Source organism: Neomonachus schauinslandi, chromosome 4 (genome assembly GCF_002201575.2).
Source record: "Neomonachus schauinslandi chromosome 4, ASM220157v2, whole genome shotgun sequence".
NCBI lineage: Eukaryota > Metazoa > Chordata > Mammalia > Carnivora > Phocidae > Neomonachus > Neomonachus schauinslandi.
Genome location: NC_058406.1, coordinates 18360912 through 18378735, shown reverse-complemented (window position 1 = coordinate 18378735; position 17824 = coordinate 18360912). Strand labels below are relative to the sequence as shown.

At 43.0% G+C, this 17824-nt stretch overlaps 1 protein-coding gene and 1 pseudogene across 2 annotated transcripts; one reads left to right on the top strand and one right to left on the bottom strand.

Annotated features, from left to right (window-relative positions):
- The first annotated feature begins 365 nt into the window (after positions 1-365).
- On the top strand, positions 366-5164 carry RSRP1 (arginine and serine rich protein 1). Of its 2 annotated transcripts, XM_021683561.2 has the most exons (5): positions 445-592; positions 776-1365; positions 2451-2602; positions 3846-3929; positions 4713-5164. In XM_021683561.2, the coding sequence occupies exons 2-5, from the start codon at positions 837-839 to the stop codon at positions 4830-4832; spliced, it is 885 nt and encodes a 294-aa protein (XP_021539236.1). In that variant the 5' UTR covers positions 445-592; positions 776-836; the 3' UTR covers positions 4833-5164. The 2 variants fall into 2 exon arrangements, 1 of the variants encoding a protein (XP_021539236.1); XR_006539888.1 differs by lacking the exon at positions 4713-5164 and having other exon boundaries at positions 366-592; positions 2451-3021; positions 3846-3904.
- Positions 5165-9907: 4743 nt separating this feature from the next.
- Positions 9908-16320, bottom strand: LOC110575388 (annotated as a pseudogene).
- Positions 16321-17824: the final 1504 nt, after the last annotated feature.

Sequence of the window (17824 nt, the reverse complement as noted above, 5' to 3'; positions counted from 1 at the left end):
GGCATAAGCAACCTTTTCTAAGTTAATACTGCACTAACAGAGATCCTGGAAGTCCGCAGCCCGGCACTGGTCAGGAAGAAGTGGCCGTGAAGGGTCCAGGGAGGTTCAGCCCGATTCTGCAACTTCCCAGAGGGTGGAGGCAACGGCCCAGCCCGCACCCGCCCAGCAGAGGGTCGCGCGAAAATCCCCCACTCTACCAGTTTCAACAAAGAACATGCCCACGGCTACCCGGATGCAGCAGGTCCACCCCCGCTCCCCCCCCCCCGGGGGGACGATGACTCATGCGCATCCAGGACTTTGCGCAAGGTGGGCGGGGCGGGGCGGGGCGCGGGAAGAGAGGAGAAAGGGCGGCGGTTGGGCGAGAGGGGAGCCACGCCCACCGCTCCAACGTTTCTGCGCATGCTCTGCGCGTCAGCTTCTGGTATTTTAGGCGCGTCTGCGGAGGTCGGCGTCCGGAGGGCGGAGGGAGAGGTCGAGTATCTGGTTTTCAAGAGCCGCTTTGAAAAGTCTCTCTTCATCTTCAGCTTCGGAAAGGAAGGCCTCTGTTCGTCCTTTCCTTTGGCCTTCGGTGTGGCGTTGGCGGCCTGTGGTGGTAAGTTTACTGGTGACGGGGTCGGTCCCAGGTACGTGAGGCGGGGGTGACGCACGAAGGGGACGCGGGCAGGCTGGCCTTTGGGATTGCCACTTCTGGGAGTCGGAGCGGCTCGGTTAGTTTATTGGCTTGGGGCCCGCCCGTGCGACTCACTTCCGGTCCCCCCCCCCCGGTTGTTCTTAGGCGCCTACTTTCCGGGTAGGGATCCTGAGAGACGGAGGGAAGTTTGCAGCCTCGGGCCGAGATGTCTCAGTACGTGAACGACCTGTGGCCCGGCTCGCCGCAGGACAAGGAGTCCCCCTCGACGTCTCGGTCGGGCCGATCCAGCCGCCTGTCCTCGGCGTCCAGGAGCCGCTCGTCTTCTGGGAGCTCTCGGTCCCGCTCCAGCGGCTCGAGCCGGGCGTCGTCGCGGAGTCGGAGCCGGCCCCGAAGGAGGAGCAGGTCCAGGTCCTGGTCCAGGCGGCGCCACCAGAGGAAGTACAGGCGCCACTCGCGCTCCTGCTCGCGCAGCCGCTCGCGCTCCCGCGGCCGCCGGTACCGGGACAGGCGCTACGGCGCGTCCAACAGATACCGCCGGTCGCCGTGGCGGCCTCGCTCTCGCAGCCGGTCCGGCTCGCGGGGACGCACGTATTCCCGACGGGCCTACGCGCTGCCGCGGGGGCGGCGCTATTACGGCTTCGGCCGCACCGTGTACCCGGAGGAACGCAGAAGATGGAGGGGCAGCTCCCGGACCAGGTCGCGGAGCCCCACCCCTTTTCGCTTGAGTGAGAAAGGTGAGTCGTCTGCCGCGAACCTTTCCAGCGCATCCTTGTACGTGGCTGGCGACAGCACGAGTACGCGGGGGGACCAGAGTTGCCGTGTAGTGTGGATATTTCCATTGCTTTTGGTGCCTGTAATCTTAGTAGTTTCGTTGGGAGCAAAGAGGGAAGGGACACACGTAAGCAGGTTAAGAGCAGTTAAAAGCGCTCTTTTTGGTGCCCAGTTTTAAAGTGGACGTTCTTTTCCCCTGGGGTCTAGAAGTCGACTGTGGTATTAAACAGCTCGCGGTGGAGGAAATCCTTTTTCCTAGTGGCTGGCCCTTCTCGGTGGAGCCTTTCTAGGTATTACTAGTGACTCAGTAGTTTATTCCTTAAGCTTTTGTTATCTATTGAGCGGGAAGAAGAGTATCAACTTTTTCCCTCAATACCGTGTTACTGGAACAACTGGATTTTGTTCCAATATTTTACTTATTAAGATTTTATTTATTTGAGAGAGAAAGCATGAGTGCGGTGAGGGGGAGAGGGAGAAGCAGACTCCCCACTGAGCAGGGAGCCCTATGGGAGGCTCATTCTGGGACTCCTGGATCATGACCTGAGCGGAAGGCAGATGCTTAACCGATTGAGCCACCCAGGCGCTGCAGTTCCAGTATTTTAATACAGATGATTTGTTTTAATGCTGGATAAGATCACAGAACAGAAAAAGACATGTAAACTAAAACTCATAGGAGTCTGAAAATGGATTGTATCTGCATTGGTTCATTAGTTGTGATGATTGGGCCATATGTAAAATCTATTACAAAAAAAACTTGTTATGTTCAGAGAAACACATTTGAAGAGAAAGGGAAAACAGAAATTCAGGCCTTTGGTAAGGAAAACTGAAAACCAGTTGTTGAAGATTATTTAGGGATGCTTGCTTGTTTTAAGCAAAAAAATGAGGTATAGAATTTTGTTTTTGTGATTCCAGCTGTATTTTACCCACAAATAAAATATTTAAATGTCTTTATTGTTAATCTAAATAAAATACAAGCTTGTTTTGTGATTGGGCAGCCTTTGGGGAAATGTACTACAGGATTAAGGAATGTCTTGTCTTGTTTTTGTAGATCGAATGGAGCTGTTAGAAATAGCAAAAGCCAATGCAGCAAAAGCTTTAGGGACAGCTAACTTTGACTTGCCGGCTAGTCTCAGAAAAGTTCTTGCATCTAAAGAGGTGAACCGTGGAACAGCTGTACCAAACAGTGGTGCAACGTTTGAGGTAAGTACTCTAGGTTTATCCAAACAAAATCTTCAGAAAGCTACTGTTGGAAAGATCTAATTGGCCATTTTTATTTGATTTATTTTAGAGTGCTTCTTGGAAAGCCTAAATATAATTAAGATCAAAATAGCAGCTCTAGTGAAGGTCTCTCCCTCGTGAAAATGGGAGATTAGTGATCTTCATTTTCATGTGACACAGTATTAATTACTTTCATAGTTGTAGGTGGTATTTGGCGATTTCTATGTACCTGTCGACTTTTTCTAACTAGCCTTTACAGAGTATTTTATCTCTAGTTTTCATTTGCAGCATTATGTTCCCACAAATTCTGTATTCAACATACAGTATAGTTTATCTGCTTTATTTCTGTCTTATAGAAATCATGAATGTGGTCTCCAGACATTGATGAAGAAAATCTGTTGGTAATTGATACATGGGCAAAAACATCAGAGGTTTTACTAATTTGAAGTTTATGTTCACACACTGAAAGTTTAGTTTTTTGTTGGTAGATCCATGTGCATGCTAGAATTTGGGATAGGTACTATTTTGATAAGATACTGAAGACAATTTTTTTTTTAAACATTTTGTAATGTGGGACATCTGTGATACAGATGTCCCTTTCATAATATATGCAATATATTCCAGATGTTTTGAGAGATTACAGAAGAAGAGGCCTGCTTCACTTGCAGATAAGTTTATTATAATTTTCCAGAAATGTCCAGGATGTGCATTGGCAAATTGCACTGTGGTCTTAAAGTATAAAATTCATAGCCTTCAAGGTTTAAGGTAGTTATGAGTTTGACAGAATCAGTTAAGATAGGAAAAATGTTCTCTAGATAAACCTATCATTCAAACCCAGGTGTGGGTTTGCTTAAGTATTTAGTAATGAACAAGATCTTAGTCCAGTTGCTTTTTCAGATGATTAGGTGTCCAACTGGCAAACGCCTTAGTTCTTAGAAACTAGGTATTTTCTGGTATGACTTTACTTTCAGAGTTAATTGAATTTGCATCAGAGGAATATAATACTATATTATTGGGGAAGAGTGTCTTAAGCTGATTATTGAATCAGTTTTGTTAAGGGGAAAGCTGGAATACTAATGTCGTTTAGGCTGTTAAGTATATGATTAGATCCAAGTCGATTTGTGTCTCTACAACTAAATTTATATATGGTTGGGCTGCATTTTATACAGTATGGTAAACCAAGGGTATGGTTTTTTTAAAGTATTTTTTCTCTTACCTGTTCTAGCTGTTGGAAAGACAAGCAGAAGATGGAACTAAAAATCCCAGTGAAAAACCTTCCCAGCAAAAAAGCATAGCTTTTAGCTCTAACGTAAGTATATCTAGGCATTGACTACTCAAAATTGGACTTAGGGACATAATTCTATTATGTGGGCTTTTATTTTTGTTGGAAGGCTCATTGTTTTTGTGGTGGTACTTTGGGGTCTACTAAGCCACTTTAGATAGAATAAACCTTTCATAATTTTTTGTACCATTCTTACAAGTGACCAGTATATTGGCTCCCTCTGTATCTGATACTCACATTTTGCTATCAGTGTTTTACTTTTTTACACATCCCTCCTATACTTGTTGAATTATTTAGAAAGCACATCTCAGAAAACGCTGTAATCAGAATATTTTTTTTTTTTTTTAAAGATTTTATTTATTTATTTGAGAGAATGAGAGACAGAGAGCATGAGAGGGGGGAGGGTCAGAGGGAGAAGCAGACTCCCTGCCGAGCAGGGAGCCCGATGCGGGACTCGATCCCGGGACTCCAGGATCATGACCTGAGCTGAAGGCAGTCACTTAACCAACTGAGCCACCCAGGCGCCCTAATCAGAATATTTTAAAATCAGCCAAGGGTTTAAACAAAACTGAAAACTTTCAGTGCATTATTTTGTAATAAACTTTGCACATGTCTGATTTTTCCTAGTAGTTTTTAAAGTAGGCTTTACAATTTAGATCATGTGATAAATATGGGGTCCATTCTTTGCTTTTGGATGGTGTCTCAAGTTTTAATCTTTAATGGAATTATTTAGTATATTTTGTAAAAAGCAAGTATTTTGAGTACAAGTATGTGTTTGCATAACTGACTTAAGAATTTCTTCTCTTACAGAATTCTGTAGCAAAGCCAATGCTTCAGAAATCCGCTAAAGCTGCTGCTGAAGAGACCTCTTCAGGATCCCCCAAAGTAGACCAGAAAAAAAGTCCATATGGACTGTGGGTACCTGTCTAAAAAAAGAAAACTAATGTATAAGGTTGGCTGAAATGCACTTTATTGCAAGTGTGTGTTCCTGACATTATTCCATCTCTGGGAGTCATTTAGTGGTAATTGTTGCAATTACAAACAATGACAAAGAAATATGTAAATCTTTAATATTTAAATATTAATATTTTAGATTTCTCTTATAGATAAGAGATAACACACGTGGACCAGAGGATTCATACAGGTGGGAGTCTTGTACATATACTTGTAAATGTTTTGTATAATATCGATTACTTATGTAAAAGCAAAATTTATAAGAACAGTAATTGATTTGTTTATATTTGTTAATAAATTTCTTGTTTAAATTTCTGTCGCTTTGTTATGTATGTATATATTACATAATGAATCTTAAAGAAGCATAAAGTGTCTCTTGTTTAAAGCCTTGCTAATCCCAAATCCAAATCCATGGACTGACGGCATAGGGTTCACTGACCTTACCCAGTTTGTGAGAAATGCTAAATCTCAAAGTCTCCACACCAGAGCTGAATCTTAATATTCGCCAGTTGATGTGGGTCTTCGTTTAAATTTGAGAAGTTATGCCTAAAATTTATGGAATTCTGGCATAGTATTGTCTTGGACGAGTTAAACTACAAGCTTTAGGTGAGGAGACTCAGCCAGAGAGATAGAAATGGAATGCCTCATTGAGCTCTACAATCTGTGAAGTTTAGCTGCATTTCTTTATTACGCCCGCCTTTTTTTTCTGAAGTATGTTTTTCTTTCTTTCTCTTTTGCCACCAACTTGTGTAGTCTCAGGAAATAGATTTCCAATAGGGATGATAAGGTAAACAGGATAGGCAGAATATTAGATAAGAAACAAATAACTCAGGAAAAGAAACACTCAAATAATACGAATAGATGAGCAGGCAGAAGTCCTGAATTCTTAAGTAGAAGGGACAGTAACGAAGGTTCTCAGGTGGAACTTAATTTGCTGTTAACTAAAGCTGTGCTGTCTAGTATTTACCTGTACTTTCCAATCAGTAACAGCCACTGGCCACATGTGATTACATGCAGCCTCTCAGTCATACTAGCCACTTCTGAAGTGTTAAGGCTAGTGGCTGTGTTACTGGAAAGTACAGATAATAGAATATTTGTATCCTAAAACATTGTATGGGGAAGAGCTGCTCTAATAAAATTTGACCTTACGAAAAATTTAAATGGACAACGAACGGAAAATTCCGTGAGAAAGGGTTGCTGCTCTGGGTGAACATGTCCATTTTACATCTAGGTTAACAGTAGTTACCAGGAGGGGGACATGCTTCTAAAGAAGTACAAAAGTTTATGCAGTAGGTTCATTTTTATTCTAAGGAGACCTGAGAACATTGGTAGGCTGGCCTGGTTACAGCCAAATCCAATAAAACATGAGGATTTGAGTTGTAACTGAGAATGTGGCTAATATGAACACCTTGTTAGTATCTTTAGTTGGTATCCTTAGCAAAGTTGCAGAGGGTTTCCTTGTGAGGGAGACTTTGGAAAAGAATTAATGATGTGATAATCTTTCTTACCTTCATTTCGCTGGTAGCAGCATTTGCTGCTCTGATTATGACACGTATTTGAATACTAGCCCTGAACAGCTGAGTGACTGGATAAGTCCTGTAACTCTTCAACCAAACTCCGTTACATAAGAATGGTCTGGGCTAATTACCACTTCTGATACTTCTGCAGTGATTTTTACCTTTGGCATTCTTCACCATTAGCTTCTTCAGTCTGTTAGCACGCTTGAGGCTTAGCTATTTCATACTCTTTAATTTCTTGGTCTGTTGGCTCATTTTCTCTTATCTAGTGTCCTGAAAAGAATATGGTTTATATTATTCTTTTTTTTTTTTTTTTTCATAATTGCCCCATCAAGTACTAACAGTGTTCTTGTCTAAGTTCACCTTGTCTCTTGGGTCTGGCCAGGTCTGTGGTGTTTAGTTTGTCCTGGGCTTTGTAACACAGAAGATAATGTACTGTGTGTGTAAAGCCAGACTGGCCTTCATTATGTAAGTGGGATGCAGTTGCCCAGGTGTAATACCCTGTTACTGTGTCAGTGGTGGACAGTATAGCAAGATGGTGCCGATGGTGAGAAATTATACCAAGAGACTAGATTCAGTGCTGTCCAGTGAAAATGAGGGAACCACATTGAAAAAGGTAAGAAGAATTAGTGAAAGTTTTTTACCCTAGTATATCTAAGATGTCATTTCAATATTCTAAGAATTGGTGGCATTTTACTTTTTTTGTACTAGGTATTGTAATCATGTATTTTACACTTAAAGCACACCTCAGTTTGTCCTAGCCACTTTTAAAGTCACATATGGTGGATGGCCACCATTTTGGAAAGCACATCCCTAGATTGGTTCAGGTGTTAAATCCTTTGCTTTTTTTTCTTAAAGTGTGAACTAGAGGAACTGTATTTAAGTCACCATAGCGTGCTTCCCTTTCGTTTTCTTTGCTGAAAATCTCTCTTTAAGCTTATCTAGTAAAATAAAACTTGGTCTTAACGAGTGCTTTTCACTCTTTCTCTAGAGTCCTTCGTCAAAATTTTCTTGCAGGGATTTACATGCATTTATTTCCTTTGACCTCTTCCATTTTCTACACTGGCTCTTTGTCCTTTGCCCACTGATGGATTGTATCCTTGGCCTGCTTCTCTCTCTACAAGCTCTTAGCAATTTCCTCCATGCTGCCTTCTACCATCTACTAACTGAGAATTTCCCGAGTTCCTTTCCAGTGCTTACTCCCGCGCTCTTCAAAATGCACCTTTTCTATGCTGAACTTCTACAATATTGCCTATTTGACCATCCACCCAGTCACCTTCAGAGTAATCCTCAAATCCTACTGACATCTGCTCTTCTGGTTGAAGCAGCAGTGACTGTTGGGGAGTGCTTTTCTCCTCTGGAGAAATCCGTGTTTCCTTTTTTTTTTTTTTTAAGATTTTATTGATTTGAGAGAACACCAGCAGGTCTAGTAGAGGGAGAGGGAGAAGCAGACTACCCCCTGAGCAGGGGGCCCGATGTGGGGCTTGATCCCAGGACTCTGGAATCATAACCTGAGCCAAAGGCAACCCTTAACCGAGCCACCCAGGTGCTCCTGTTTTTCCTTTAAATCCAGATTATGATGTCTATAAAACCTATCCTTACTAATCTTTCCCTCCTCTTTTCCCTTAGTACGCTGGTACTAAATGTTTTCTTGGTAAATACTGGAGAGCCACATAAAACAGGTGATCAGTTTTTTTGAGGAGACAGCAGCATAGGTGTGTATTCGTCTTGAATTTTTTTTAAGATTTATTTTGGAGATAGCACTAGCAGGAGGGGCAGAGGGAGAGAGGGAGAGAATCTCGAGCAGACTCCATGCTGAGCAGGGAGCCTGAAATGGGGCTCAATCCCAGGACCCTGAGATCATGGCCTGAGCTGAAACCAAGAGTGGAACACTTAACCAACTGCACCACCCAGGCTTCTTTCCTTGAATTACTATTTTTTTTTTTTTTTAAGATTTTTATTTGTCAGCACAAGAAGGGGGCACAGGCAGAGGGAGAAGCAGGCTCTTCACTAAGCAACGAGCCCTACATGGAGCCTGGGATCATGACCTGAGCCAAAGGCAGATGTCCCTTGAATTATTTTTTTTTAAACACATTGGTTGTTTTTTGTTTTGTTTTTAAAGATTTTATTTATTCATGAGAGACAGAGAGGCAGAGGGAGAAGCAGGCTCCCAAGGAGCAGGGAGCCAGATACGGGACTCGATCCCAGGACCCTGGGATCGTGACCTGAGCTGAAGGCAGACGCTTAACTAACTGAGCCACACAGGGGTCCCTCCCTTGCATTATTTTTAAAAGGAAGTCCAAGTAAAATTACTGCCTCTGTTTTCATTCCCCAGAGGCAATCATATATAGTATGATGTACATGCTGGGTTTTCTTTTTTCTTTTAAGGATTTTATTTGACAGAAGAGACAGCGAGAGAGGGAACACAAGCAAGGGGGAGTGGGAGAGGGAGAAGCAGGCCTCCCGCTGAGCAGGGAGCCCGATGCGGGGCTTGATCCCAGGACGCTGGGATCATGACCTGAGCCGAAGGCAGATGCTTAACGACTGAGCCACCCAGGCGCCACTTTTTTTTTTTTTTTTTTATGCCTTATACAAACTCTTTGGATATGAGCATCTTTTCATGTTAGTATATATAGATCTATCTCATTCTATATTTGAATGTACAACATTAAAGTTTCCCTATTCACAATACATTGAATATACCATTATTAGTAGCACTTACATTACCATCTTAATCAGCCCATCATTAACTAAATCAGAGCTACTGGTGTGCCCAACTTACTGATACCAGTCCTATTCTTTTCATATAAGCTGGCACAAATAACCTCCTTTATTCAGGTTTTCTGTCCTGTATTTCCCATAACTACTACTCAAACTACATGCCCTCATTTTTCAGTTACAGTTGAAATAAAGTTAAAATTTCAATTAGGTTTTTAAAAAAAAATTGTACTATGTAAGTTTTAATAATACTTTGACCAAATGTTTTATTTACTTTATTCCATGGGAAATTTGCTTTTGAAAGTGATGTATTTACAAAATGTCTTTAGAGGATCAGTTTCATACCTTTTGGGCTTGCCCCATAAATGTACCTGGGCCCTGGGGTAGAGCATAGGATAGGCTAGCACCTGTTAATTGTGACTACTTCTGGAGAGGGTTGGCCAGGGTGAATTTCCAGTAGCCACTGTCCCCTTCCTTTCACCACCTACCATAGCTTACAAGAAAAATTAGTCCCAATTTAGCATTCTATCTCTGAAGCTCCCAAGTTCAATTCTAGGTCAAGTCCAAACATATGACAAATATAAAGATGATGATGACTCACGTTTGTAGCTAGGAGTTTTAAGCGCAGCAGGGTACACACATGAAGCACACATTCTGAACACATAAATACATGACTTTTTTTTCTGAAATGAGTGAATAATAAATATATAAGCATGAAAATACATAGTCATAGAACACTTTACAAATTATAAAAGGAAAGGTAATAGTCCTGGTTTACTGTTACAATTTGGCAGTCAAAACAGTTCCTAAAGGAGATTAGACTGCTGTTCCTCTTTCTAAATTCTGTTTAATTTTAGCTGTGTATTTCCCATAGAATCTTTCTGCTTTCTTGTTGAATTTGGCATTCCTTTCATTAATGTAGTCGATGTCTGCATCATCATTATAAGGATGTCTCCAGCTATATTTGTCTCCTTTTTCAATTCTGGAGGAAGGAAAAAAAATTGACACAATTCAAAATTGCCTTCTTTTTTTGATTTTAATAACACATGCCCAAATAGTTAACTAAGAGTAGAATCAGTAATGGAAACATATACAAAATTCTAAGCTGCTTTCTTTTTCTTTTTTTTTTTTTTAAAGATTTTATTTATTTGACAGAGACAGAGATAGCAAGAGCAGGAACACAAGCAGGGGGAGTGGGAGAGGGAGAAGCAGGCTTCCCGCAGAGCAGGGAGCCCAATGAGGGGCTCGATCCCAGGACTCTGGGATCATGACCTGAGCCGAAGGCAGATGCTCAACGACTGAGCCACCCAGGCGCCCCTCTTTTTTGGTTTTAAGACTGAAAATCTCTTCAGAAAAAAATTCTTTGAAGAAATATGTTCATTGAACTTTAATGAATTTTATAAGTTAATAGTACTGTCAGATGGTTTAGTTTTAAGATTGGGAACACAAGCTCATGTTGAAAATACAAGGGCAGTGACATTACACTACTTTGAGAGAATTCATATATATAATTCATATATATACTGCTGGTTCTGCCTAATAATTACCCTATTCAAACACAAACATACAAGTAATAGTGATGAGACCACTCTTCAAACTAGTAATTCAGGCATTCCTTAATTTCTACCTTTTGCTACACTTCAAGACCACAGTTAATTTTGTCATGAGGCATGAAATCAGTACTAAAACTTAAGGCTGCATGATAGTACTTACTGCTTTTCCAAGTCTATGACCATCCTATCAATTTCCTCCATGAAGGAGGCTGTTGGATGTTGGGTAAAAGTCCTCTCCACTGAGAAAAAGCAAGGTGTAAGTAACACTATAAAGATTCTATACCAGCAAAACTAGACAATGTTTAGTGGTCAAAAATGGAAACCTCTGGGATCATATCTGATTTCAAAGAAATAGAAATCAGACCTGAAAAAAGGTACTTAAGAAATCATCTACTCTAGTGCTCAAGTGAGGCACCAGCTGAGGACCAGAGGCTAGTGGACTCACCCAACCAAGTCGTACAGTGAGAGAGCCTGAATGAGAACATGGTGTGCTCTGAACAATTTAGAGCCCTCTCTACTCTACTCCACTATCCCTATTAAAACAGTTGTGATCTTGGGGTGCCTGGGTGGCTCAGTCGTTAAGCATCTGCCTCCGGCTCGGGTCATGATCCCAGGGTCCTGGGATCGAGCCCCTCATTGGGCTCCCTGCTCGGCGGGAAGCCTGCTTCTCCCTCTCCCATTCCACCGCTTGTGTTCCTGCTCTCGCTATCTCTCTCTCTGTCAAATAAATAAAATCTTAAAAAAAAAAACAAAACAAAAGTTGTGATCTTAAGCACATTACCTGTCTTAGGGAAAGAGCAAGTGCAGCTTAGCACTGCTTACTGCACCTGATCAAAGTAGATATCCTGCATAGGTAAGGGACACAGTAACAGCAACAGTAATCATGATGATGAGACTGCATACAGCACTATGTGCCAAACATTAAGTACACTGTAGGGATGAATTCATTTAATCTTTACCATAACCCTATGGGGTAAGCACTATTATTCCCTGGATACAGATGAGGAAACAGGGAGAAGAACTGTGACATGTCTAGTAAGTGGTGGAGCCAGAACCCAAGGCCAGGAAGCAAAGCTCCAGAATCAGCACTCTTAAATTCAAGTCCTTCCAGGTAACATGCTAAGAATATACCATTAAATCACTTACAGTTTTTCTCTCAGTCTTTCATAAGTTTCCACGTCAGGTTTGATATGCTTGGTCAGCCGATGATACTGGCGTAACTGAGCAGCAGCATAATCTAAAAGGAAAATCCAGACTATTTTAGATGTTGGGGCATTATTAGACCTGTTATTAAGAGGCCCATTCAATAAAGTAAAAGCCAGTTTTACCTGAGAATCCCAAGTCAGGGTTTTTCCACCTCTACTTCCTCTCCCATCTTTCTGCGTCTTCTGCACTGATCTCCAGCAGCTTCACTTTCTCATAGTCCTCCCCTCTTGCTGCACATTCCTAAAAAGGGGAAAAAACATTAGTTTTATTCCCTTATATAATTCTTTGATCCCTTTAAAATCAAGAGAGGCCTAAAGACTGCTATCAAGACTGTTTAAGTTGATTAGCTTGAAAAGAAAATTGTGTGCAATTTGCTATGATCTGTAAGAAGTAATACATCTAGGGTTGCCTGGGTGGCTCAGTTGGTTGGGTGTCTGGTCATGATCCCAGAGTCCTGGTATCAAGCACCACATCAGGCTCCCTGCTCAGCGGGAAGTCTGCTTTTCCCTCTCCCTCTCTCAAATAAATAAATAAAATCTTAAAAAAAAAAAAACAACCAACCCATCAGAGCTGCATTTCTTATTTAAAAAAAAAACAAAAACCTCTATAACACTGACACCAAAAACAGCCATGGTGGACACATTAGGTGTCCATTAAAATCCTTTCTCCCCTCCTTTCCTAGCTCATGGCTGCCCATTTCCCAACCTCCCCTGCAGTTGGATCAGGCCAGATGACTTGGGCTGCTCAACAGGGAGCTGATACATGAGAGACTCATGAGCTTTATAGTTTTTGGGTTTTTTTTTAAGATTTTATTTATTTATTTGACACACAGAGAGAGAGCACAAGCAGGGAGACTGGCAGGGAGAGGGAAAAGCAGGCTCCCTCTGAGCAGAGCTGGACGTGGGGCTCGATCCCAGGACCCCGGGATCATGACCTGAGCTGAAGGCAAACGCTTAACTGACTGAGCCACCCAGGCGCCCCTACAGTTTGTTATTGTTGGAGCTTTTGTTACTGTAGCTTAGGCTCTTACTCTAATAGCCACTGCTTATGCCACTGTACGTGCCAGGCACTGCTGTTACGTGTTTTACACATTTTAGTCTCCCAACTCTCTCAGAGCCAGAGTGCTCACCTTCCATGCCGTATGCCACCTCGGCAAAACACAAGAGAATCCTGGAATCCACAGCTTGTGAGGATGGTGGAATTGTACTTACTTTTTTCTCTTCTTCTTCCTGCAGCTCCCATTCCAGACGAGCTTTTTAGCCTCCCAGTTTGCAGGTAATTTAAGTCTTTTATCTTCCTCCACAACTTCCTGGTGATTTAGCATTCGAGCTTCATTCTACCACCAGAACACACAAAGTTTGTCGGCACAGGTATGGAAACAAATCTAAATAGACATTACCTGTCTTCTTGTACGGCAGGCATCCAAAGCAGACCTTTGGATTTTATCCTGAACGGCGGAGAGCCACTAGAGAATTTTACGTGTGTATTCGTGTTAGGGGAATTTTATGGAGGGGGAGATGAGGAAGTCAACACCTATTCCTATAACTTTAAATATTCTTTTACTACTTTCAAGGAACCAGGTGGTAGGGATGGAAAGAGCTATGGTTTAGAAGTAAGAAGACCTGAGGGATATATGGACTTGACTACTCTCTGGCTGTGTGATGTAAGCAAGTCTTTTAGGACTGGATTGAAACAGGGCTTCCCACAGCATGAGTTCCACTGACTGGAGAGACTTGAGAGGATTTTAGATGCTACTGAATGACACTGAGTCACACACTGAGGTGATTCCATTTTCATGTCTCTTTTAATTCAAATTGGGTCTAAGACAAATTCTCAGCAACTAATGGGTTTAACACTTCTGAAAACACCTTTCCTAACACCTCCTTTTAAAAACAAATAGGGTAGGGGCATCTGGGTGGCTCAGTTGTTAAGCGTCTGCCTTCAGCTCAGGTCATGATCCCAGGGTCCTGGGATCCCAGGGTCCTGGGATCGAGCCCCACATCAGGCTCCCTGCTCCGCGGGAAGCCTGCTTCTCCCTCTCCCACTCCCCCTGCTTGTGTTCCCTCTCTCGCAGTGTCTCTCTCTGTCAAATAAATAAAATCTTAAAAAAAAAAAACAAACAAATAGGGTAGGAGACACCATCAGAATGCAACCCACAAAATCCTTCCGACTATGGGAAGCTACAGAAAAAAAAAAACAATCTTTTTTTCCAACCAAATCAAACAAAATGACCTCCCCAACCCAAAACAAATAAAACTCAAAAAACCCCCAGAAACAGAAAAGATGAAAAGAGAACCTATAGGGGCGCTTGGGTGGCTCAGTCGTTAAGCGTCTGCCTTCAGCTCAGGTCATGAATCCAGAATCCTGGGATCAAGCCCCACATCAGGCTCCCTGCTCAGCGGGAAGCCTGCTTCTCCCTCTCCCACTCCCCTTGCTTGTGTTCCCTCTCTCACTGTGTCTCTCTCTCTGTCAAATAAATAAAATCTTAAAAAAAAAAAAAAAGAGAACATATAAAGACATAAAAATGTAAAATTCCTATCTTAAATAGTAATATTACATTTAAACAGCAATTTAAAGATAAACACTGAGCAAGTGGACAGGTGGTCACATGTATAAACTGTGAAGGTGATGGGAGAGAGACTCCAATCTAATATTTATGAAGTTGAGAAAGTTTTTAGATCACAGAGTTAGTGGCAGAGTTAGACCAAGACCAAATTTCCTGATTTCTGGCTGTTTTTTCCCCCTATCTATGAATATTTTAATATCTCCTTTAAGTAATCTCTATACCCAATGTGGGGCTTGATCACAACCCCAAGATCAAGAGTTGCATACTCCACTGACTGAGCCAGCCAGGCGCCCCTTTGATACCTTTTTAACAATACCACCATCACATTCCCAAAATAATTCTTATCCTGTAATGTTCACATTTTCCTGATGGTCTCAAGTGCTCATTATTTTTTACAGTTTGAATTCAGACAAGTTCCATATATTGTGATTAGTCAATACATCTCTTAAGTTTTATTTAATCTACAGTTTCCTTCTCCATCTTTTTTACCCCTGCTCTTTTGAGGACTGTGAAAATGATCAGGCTGACTGTCCTATTTCCCAAAGTGCTAGCTGCCTCCCTATGATTCTGTTGACCCCTGTATTTCTTGTAAATTGGTCATTAGATCTAGTGGTTCCATTCAGTTCAGGTAATATTTAACAAGTCTACTTATATGAAGCTAGTGTTATATACTTCTATCAGGAGACACACAATCTCTGATCTTCTCCCTTTTTGTGATGTTTGCAGTTACTGATTACCTAGATCCAGTAATCTATTAAAGATTACAAAATCATGATGTTTGAATTATATTATTACTTCTTCACATAACGTCCAGCCTACTCTTTACACAGTATTTCAAGTTAAGTATGTGTGCCTGACTAGCTTTTAAATTGAGTTTTTCTGGGCAAATACAGATAACTACACTCCTCACACATACCCTGTCCCCCGCTGGCTACAGGCCTCCCACCCTAATGAGGACTCTGCCTTTGCACTTGTTCTTACTGCTTGGACACCTCTTCCCCCAACTCCTTTACTTATCTGATAATATCCTACTCATCTTTCAAGCAGCTTAGCTGTCCCATTAGTCTTTAGTTGTCTTTTTCTTCTCTGAATTTCTGAGGCACTTTGTTCCTCCCTCTAACATACAATTACCAAGTCGTGGAGTAATTTTTGGTTATGGACCTGCCTCCATAACCAGACAGGAGTCTTACCACACTTACCACTGTATCCACCCTATCTAGTTGGTTATGGCACACCAAGAGCTCGGGGCTGAGTGGGGAGGAGGGTGTTAGGATGAATGAGTGAGTGGCCAACTTGCTGTGCGACAACAGACAAAACCAGTGTCTGGGTCCAGAAACGGATTAAGTGAGACATTCTAGAAGTGAGACCTAAGCATGAGCATTTTTAAAAAGTTCTAGAGTGATTCCAGTGTGCTACCAGGGTCGAAACCACCGGGAAAGATCTTGCTTCAGCACCGCGGGTCAGGCGCGCTGCTGCGGCTTGCTCGTCCCTCCACCAACGCGCACGGGCCGCCCGGGTGACAGGTCTCGGCTCCTCGGGGGCTACTCACCCGCTTCAGGTGCAGCTCCCGGAATTTGCGCAGCCTCTGTTCGTGCTTCTGGGCGGCCAGCTCCGCGGCTGCCGCCAGGGGCAGCTCCCCCTCCTCCGCGCTGTCCACCCGCACCTGCGGCGAGGAGGACCGACTGGAGGCGGGACGGCCGGGGCCGGTTCCCCGCCGGTCCCGCCGGGCCGGGCCGAGCCCTCACCGCCGTCCCGACCCACGGTGTGGGCGCCTCCCTCCCTGGCATCGCCTCTACGTCTAGGCCAAACCTCTAGCCGCAGACGCCCTTATCCCCAACCCCTGGGCAAAGCCTACCACCCACCCTCTCAACCTCAGCCTCAGCGGCCATCAACCAGCTGCGCTTTACCCCTCACACTTCCGGCGACAACAAATAACTTTTCCGACTCTCTTCCGGCAGCCTGCAGCCACAGGTTTCGGGGGAAAACCCCGCCCCTTTCTGCGTCTCCCGGGAGATGAGGAACCAATCACCGCCCGTCGCAGCCCTGGGCGGCATCCGATTGGGCCAGGCCTGTGCGCAGGGGCGTGGAGTAGCGACACCTGGGCGGTGCGGGTAAAACCGGAGGAGAGACCCGGCGTCAGCGCCGTCAGGACCGCAAAGAGGAGGAAGAGGGGAAAAGGGAGTAAACCACCAAATTTGTGAGAAAGCGACCCAAAGCACAAGTTGTGCCCATTAACTGACGGACCTTATAGTTCAGATTTCTGAATACCACATACAAAGCAGATTCACGGTTACCATCACGTCACCTTGTTTTAATCCCTGCCTAGCAGTTTACTGTCGCCCCGCTCAGTACAACGTGAGCTCCAAGGGAACAGCTGATTCCTTGTGGCCCCAACGGTATCTGGTGCAGGGTATGAACTAATTTCATACTGTTGAATGAGTGAACAGATTGGTTGGGGATTATTTGGTATCTGGAGCATTTTCGTGATGCAGAAAGATTTCTTGGATTAATTTGAGGCTTTGACTTTCTTCTGAAAATTCTGCACAGAACAGCATTCTTCATATACCTGTCCACTCATTCAATAATGAACTGTATAATCGCTCTTATTTATTTACTAACTAGTCTATTCTTTGGTTCATCATCTATGAAAAAGACAGTAAAGCAATACCCATGTCACAGAGTAGTTTGAGGACAAATTAGATAATATGGGTGAAGTATCTGTGACTAGTACCTGGCCCATAGCAAATGATGAGTAACTGCTGACTTTTACCAGTTGGCATTAGATGTGCCCCTCTCCTGCCTGCGGTTTTCTTAAATGTCTTTCTTCAGGGAAGCCTTAACCTCCACCACCCGAAGAGTCAGTTTCCCCTCTTATAGCTCTTCATACTTTCTTCTTTGTTGCATTTACATACATGTAATTAAATAAATGTGGAATTTCTTGTTTAATGCCATTAATTTAAATGAGACAAATTTCTTAACCGTTATCAAAGAAGCAAATCTAGGCCTTTATTTTTCTGTATCATGGATGATTTGACAGAGGAGTCTTACGTGTATTTACATTCTTTAGGAATACAGAAATGTCAGTGATAAAATTATTTACAGTAAGATCACATCAGAATTACAGGTTTTACAAAATATTTTGTCAGAACCCTACAAACTGAAACCACATAATTAAGGAGAGTTTAATGAAGGGACTGTTTACAGAGTTGTAGACTGGGTTAAGAGAAACCAGCAAAAGAAAGTGAAGCATTCCGGGGCTAGCAGCAGGGGGAAGCCATTGCTACCCCTAATCCTAAAGAGGTGAGGGAAGGATAGGATAGGAGAAGGTCTTCAGACGGAAGCCATGACTAAAGAAACCAGCCCATAATCCAGGCAGGGAATAAATATCCTGACCTCATTTCTCCCAGA